Consider the following 6,040-nt stretch of genomic DNA (forward strand, 5'->3'; position numbering starts at 1 on the left):
GTTTGAAAATGTTAAAATTTTTTTTTTTTTTAGGGGGGGGGCCTTTGGTCCAATTCCCCCAAATTTTTTTTTTTTTTTTTTTTTGTTAACATTTACTTCATTCCTGGGAAAAACCTGAAGGGTCTACATACAAGAGTGTCCATTTGCAGCCCTCGGAGCGACTTTTAGGGGACCCATTCGAGAACGGGTTAATTAGAATCAAAACAGCCGTCGCTGCGTTCAGGTTCCCCCCCCCCCTGAACCCATATGTTCATATGTTCATACGTTATTTTACTGAATGCATATGTTCAGTAAAATATCTGAACATATGCAATGAATCTGTGTAATGTAGAAGTTTTCCTCTATGAATTGAATTAGTGAATACATTAATGAATTGAGATGAATCTGCAGAGACCCGCACTACTCTGCAAACCTTTATTCTGCCTCTGTGGTTTTGGGGATTTGGTCCGTCTGGCCGAGTTCAGGATGAACAGCTGAACTCGGCCAGACGGACTGATGAACAAACTCCCCCCGGTGGAGTTTGTTCATCAGCGGGAGAACGTTTCTCAGAAATCTGCGGAAAAATTCTCGGCAACATCTCCAGAAGCTCAGCAGAGCCTCCGCTTCAGATCTGCCGATATGACCCAGATTGCCTCCTGCTTCAAACTCTTCGTGTCAGATTCAGTAAAGATTTGAGGAAATTCAGACTCCATTCACTCTTTTATCGTTGCTGCATATCTTCTACCTTCTCAGAATCTGTGAGCCGCCGCAGATTTATTTATTTCTTTGTTTTTTTTTTGTTTTGTTTTTTGCCTTGCACACTTCAGTCAGATTCACAGTTCCTCAGAAAAGTCCTACATTACCCAGTAGAAGACAAAAGAGATGCTTTCCCAAGTAACGTTGTCTGGGGTCAGATAAACCTGTTTGCGTCGAGGCGCTTTGCGGAGGGCCTCATCACGAGGATGGGATGTAAAAGCGAGCAGGAAACGACGCTCAGGATGTCCAGTTGTACTTCAGCCGAGACCCGTCTGTCGCATTGTCCGCTCAGCCTCATCATGACACGGAGAGACGCGGAAGTGAGCCTCTGTTTACAGCCTCATTAAAGGCGAGTTCATTGTGCAGCTCTGCTCTGCACCGAAATGGAAGTGGTTTGTGTTCAAAGATAGGAACTGGCAGCACAAATGTCACTGCGTGTCCAGCGCGGTGACAGGAGTCAAGAGGGGAGGTCTGTGACGGCAGGACAGGAGCAGATTGGAGGGTTTTGGTGCTGACTTGCTGCCAGTGAGGTCCTCCCCGCCAATCGCGTGCGATGCTCCGAGTCATAGGACATCATCCATTAGAATACAATAGATGTGGGAGTTGTACCAGCAGGCATGAGGCACAGAGTTCAATAGTGGCGAGTGGAGAAGTTAAGCGTGGAGTCAGTTTAACCGTGAGGAAATAGGTGAGTGCAGATTTCTTTTTTTTTTTTTCGTGGGTTTGTGTCGTGCTATGCAGAATATTTTTTGGTACATCTGCAGCCTGAGCGCGGCAAACACGCATACAAACATCTTGCGTTTTGTCCCACCCAGCAGGATGAGGAGTCTCCCGGTCACTCCCCGCCAGGTTCGCCTCCCGCCTTCCCGGACGACGAGCTGGAATCCGGGCCGCAGTTCCGTCGGCGTGCTCACACCTTCAGCCACCCGCCGGTGAGGAAGCGCATCTCCTTCGAGAGCCAGCCGGCCAACCAGACCAAGCAGGCGCCGCTCCGCAGGCAGCACTCCGTCAACCCTGAGCTGCTGCAGACCAGGTAAAGTACCTGAAACAGTTGGTCATTTTGTGCATTTCTTTTGCACATTTAGGAATTAATCTTTTGCACATTTTGCAGTTTTTTTGAGCTGCTGTGATTAGCTTTGATATTTGGTTGATTTTTATTTTTTTTTTTAACAGTTAATCTCCCTAATCACTTTAAAACTAACAAAATATTCCGCTGACCTTTTGATTCCTGCACACACAATGTAATCTATTTGCAGCACTTTGATCAGTCTAAAATCTGCTCCCCTCGTCCCCCCGCTGTCCTCTGAAACAATAGCACCACAGGTTTCCTGTCAGTGTTTTGGACCCACATGCATTTCTCACTGTTTTCCTTTCCTTTATGTAATGTTTGTTCTCTCTTTTTTTTTTTTTTTTTATGATTTTATTTGTGGGCGTTTCACGCTGGGCCCTCCCCAGTCACGTGGCCGTGTCCAGAACTCGCAGCATTTCAGAGGGGGAGTCCTCCTTCAGCCTCCCCTCCACCTTCTCCACTCCCACTTTCCTGAAAAGCTTTTACCAGGGTTCGCTGGGCTCCCTGACGGACAGTGGGAGCTTCAAGAGGTGAGCGGAGGGGGTTCCGACCACCCGCCCCCCTCCCTTGCACAGACAGACAGCTGATGATGAAGGACATGACTTCTGTGGGATGGGAACAGCTGACCTGTTGCTGGGATGGCAGTAGCCATAATCCGTGTTTGGCTGAATCTTTGTAACTCGCAGCTCTACTATCCAGTCTCTTTTCAACTTCTCCTCAACATAAACACAAACTTATTGTTCTCGTTTCCCGGATTTTGAGACTTTTCTTTTTTCTTTTTTTATTTTAACCCTCCTCTCGGCTCTGCAGATAGTCCGGCCTTCTTCCCGTTTAGAGCGGGATATTGATACATCCTCCTTCTGTTTCATTTGCATGTGCGTCTAAAGCTTTTTTGCACTGCAAACTCCTGCGTGTTTCACCGAGACGAACAAACGTCATTAACTGCATTTCGTTCTTCTGACGTGACAGTACTTTGCAAAAATATCGGTACCAATAAAGCTTTTTTTTTTTTTTTCCAGGCTAAAACAAAGTGTATTTTATTGTGATTTTTGTTTTAGTTTTGTGATAGACTAACACAAAGCATCACATTATTGTCGAAATGGAAGGAAATCGATAAATTGTTTTCAACCCTCTTTCATTAGTAAAAAGGGTTGAAACTGAGATATGGAGTTAATTTGTGTTCATTCCCTGTGTCTAATACTTTCTCTGCAAATATGGCCGCAAGTTATTTTGGATTGTCTCCACCAGCTTTACCTGATAGGAATCCGTCAGGAAAATTCACTGATGAACGAGTCGGCTGGTGATGAGGTTCTATAAATCTTTAAATTAAGGAAAATAATTTTTTTTTAATCATATTTATAGATCATTTTAAGATTCTGCCCCTCCTCTGCAGCAGGGAGGGCAGCGCCCCCTATGGACCCGCTGCCACTGCATCCCCACAACGTAACACCTTCACAGTGTATCACCACGGCGATGGTGATTGCGTTTTACTTCTTAGTTCAAAAGTTCAGTTTTGTTCTTATCCATCTAGCTCACCTTCTTCTATCCGTTTGCCTTTGGTCTTTGCATAGGCTTCATTCAACAGTGACTTTCTTCCAGAAAGCTCAGATTAGAGGATTACATGACTGCTACTTGTCCTATCACCAGATGGGCCTGTGAGTGGAAGCGGACGTCCATCACGTCCATTTTAGGTTTGCGGTTGTGCTGTAAACTCTTTAAAAGGTTGCTCTCTGATGTGTTCGAAGCTCGGGGTATTGTTTTAAAACCCAAACCTGCATCTAACTCTTCCAGCACTTTCTCCCTGAACTGTAGGCTGCGTCTTCATGATGCTGAATGTTCCTTGATGTTCTCTAGGAGCTTTTCTAATTGTGCTAACTTTAAATCGCATACAGGTGAACTCCATTTATAAATCAGGTGAATTTTTAAAGCAGAGTTTCAGCTAGATTTTATTTAGAGGTAGCAGAGTAAATCGCACTTTTCTGGTTTTTATTTGTAAAATCTATTTCAAACCGACCACACCACCTTCCTTCCACTTCACAACAGTGTAGCGCTTTGTTGTTCATCGGTACCATGAAACACATTGAAGTTTTTGGTTTTAACAAAATAAGATGTGAAGTTTTTTTTTTTTTTTTTGCAAGATGCTGCACAGTTTAAAACCTAACAAAGCTTTGCAATTTTCTTCTTCTTTTTTTTTTCCTCATTTTGGAAGGTTGTCATCGGTAACCTTCGGCCAGTCAGTGACCGTGTTTGGTTCGTCAATGAAAGCAGATAAACCTCGGTGTGTCTGAGAAGTGGGTTCTGTCTCCTCAGATGTCTGGGTGACAGAAAGTAAAGGTCAACATTTCCATTATAAATGAGATGCAGCGCAGCGGGCCGCTGTGTTGTTTGCTCTCCGAGCAGCCAGACTCCAAGGTGGCATCCGAAGAATCAAGACAAGCTTTTTAAATTCTCGAACTGCGTCGCTCCCAGATTAGGGGTCAGATGTTTCAGCCTTGGGTTTTGAATGTGCTGAATATGACTCATCCGCTCTGAGGTTTTCTTTCTTGATTGACCCTTTTAGCAGCCAAAGCTTTTTCTGACGACGCTCTGCTTGGGTTAACAACAGAGAAGCATTAGAGTAAATGTGTCAAGGGAGGAATTTTAAGGAGTGACTGGGGCAAGCATGGAGTAGCCAGATTGTTTGTGTTCAGTGACATTAGTCTTGAACCAAGGTCACTTCCTGTTTCCCATTGCTCACATGTTCAGGCAGGTTTTCGTGTCCTGACAATGCTTACTGATTGCTCAAGCGTTTTGTGACGAACAGCAAGAGGTGGAAATAATTATTTCTCTTTGTTGATTCTTTTTTTTTTCACATTTTTGGAAATCATTTTGCTGTTTAAGATCTAACCTGTTCCATTAAAGGCTTTAGTCATCTTGAATGTTTTGTCACTCTTTGAATTCATCCTCCAAAAATCGGCATTCTGGGAAAGCTGTAGGCTTAGTCCAAGCGCACACTTTGCAGGACCTTCCCCTTCGCTCTTTGCTGTGCCGCAGACCTCTCCCCTCCCCGCCCATGGTCTTACAGAAATGGATTCATAAAAGTTTTTACATATTCTAGCAACCAACATCGTGAAGGTTTACCATCACCCACTTCTGTCAGACTGTCTGGATTGTATTTCTACAGCTGGGATGTCTGCGAACAGGTTGCGAACGTAAAGTTTTTCAGAAACTCTCACCACCGGCCTCTTCCCCTTCGCTGACAATCAACTTCTTTTTCAGAAAGAACAGAAATGCATGCGCCTCGGCCGTGGCCGACGTCTCTTCTGTTTACCGCTGCTTCATTAACACGGACACTGGGGAATCGGTGTGCGGCTGCTGTTTTGTTCGGGAAGGCTCACCTTCGCCGCTTATGACCTGAACTGTCCGGAAAAGCTGGACGAGTTCTCCTATCGTGCTTGTGTTTGGTTTGTGTCTGCCATCATTAGAGGGGTTGAAGAGAGTTGGTGTAATGTGACACCTGACTCCGTTATCGGGTGTCTCTGACACATCTGTCCTTTCTTTCTTTCTTGTAGCAATGAAGAAGGCAGGAAAAGGACGCTGTCAAGCTGCAGCAATGACTCTCTGAGTGGAGGTCTCCCTCTGACCCCACGCAGGGTCTCCTGGAGACAGAAGATCTTCCTGCGGGTCGCGTCACCCATGAACAAGCCATCTGCATCTATGCAGGACACAGGTGTGGTAACATGATCCTTTAAGCTGTTCTGCAAGGAATCATTATGTGCAGCATGTAATCGGCGTCCTTTGCTTTAATGAGAGATACCAATGTGCCGACAGGAAAATGTTGTATCATGAATATCGTGTGCAAATGTTGTCAGTGTAATGACAGAGTTATTAAGCTAAGGTACTTTGATAATATGCGAACAGTTTGGCCGATAGCCCAAAAATACAGCACTATTACTAGAGTTATTGAAATATGTTTTTGTCATTTCACCCAGTTTCATATCGGTTCTCTGAGTAGCGCACAGAAAATACTTTGAGAATATTTTGTTTTGTGTCTCGGTGAGATTTTCCTTTTGTAAATCAATATGAAATGAAATATAAATAAATGCTGCAACTTCTAAAGACTGCAATAGTAATTCCAGTTTAATAAACCACAGCAGATGTAAATACTGTAAATACTTACAAGGAGTTAATTCCCCCCCCCCCCCCCCCCACACCCCCCACCCCCCTCGCAGCACCCGCACCCCCCTCGCACACCCA

The 6,040-nt window shown here is 44.6% G+C and overlaps 1 protein-coding gene across 2 annotated transcripts in view; it reads left to right on the top strand.

The window, feature by feature from the left end:
* tbc1d4 (TBC1 domain family, member 4) overlaps positions 1-6,040 on the top strand; it is a 43,889-nt gene that overhangs the window by 21,765 nt on the left and 16,084 nt on the right. The window contains exons 12-14 of one of the 2 annotated variants that reach the window (XM_015057039.1): positions 1,551-1,768; positions 2,191-2,334; positions 5,356-5,513. In XM_015057039.1, the coding sequence (XP_014912525.1) occupies positions 1,551-1,768; positions 2,191-2,334; positions 5,356-5,513 (520 nt within the window). The remainder of the gene's footprint in view (positions 1-1,550; positions 1,769-2,190; positions 2,335-5,355; positions 5,514-6,040) is intronic. The other variant, XM_015057049.1, reaches the window with a different exon arrangement.

Source organism: Poecilia latipinna, unplaced genomic scaffold (assembly GCF_001443285.1).
Source record: "Poecilia latipinna isolate Pla-1442-1.1 unplaced genomic scaffold, P_latipinna-1.0 Scaffold60, whole genome shotgun sequence".
Lineage (NCBI taxonomy): Eukaryota > Metazoa > Chordata > Actinopteri > Cyprinodontiformes > Poeciliidae > Poecilia > Poecilia latipinna.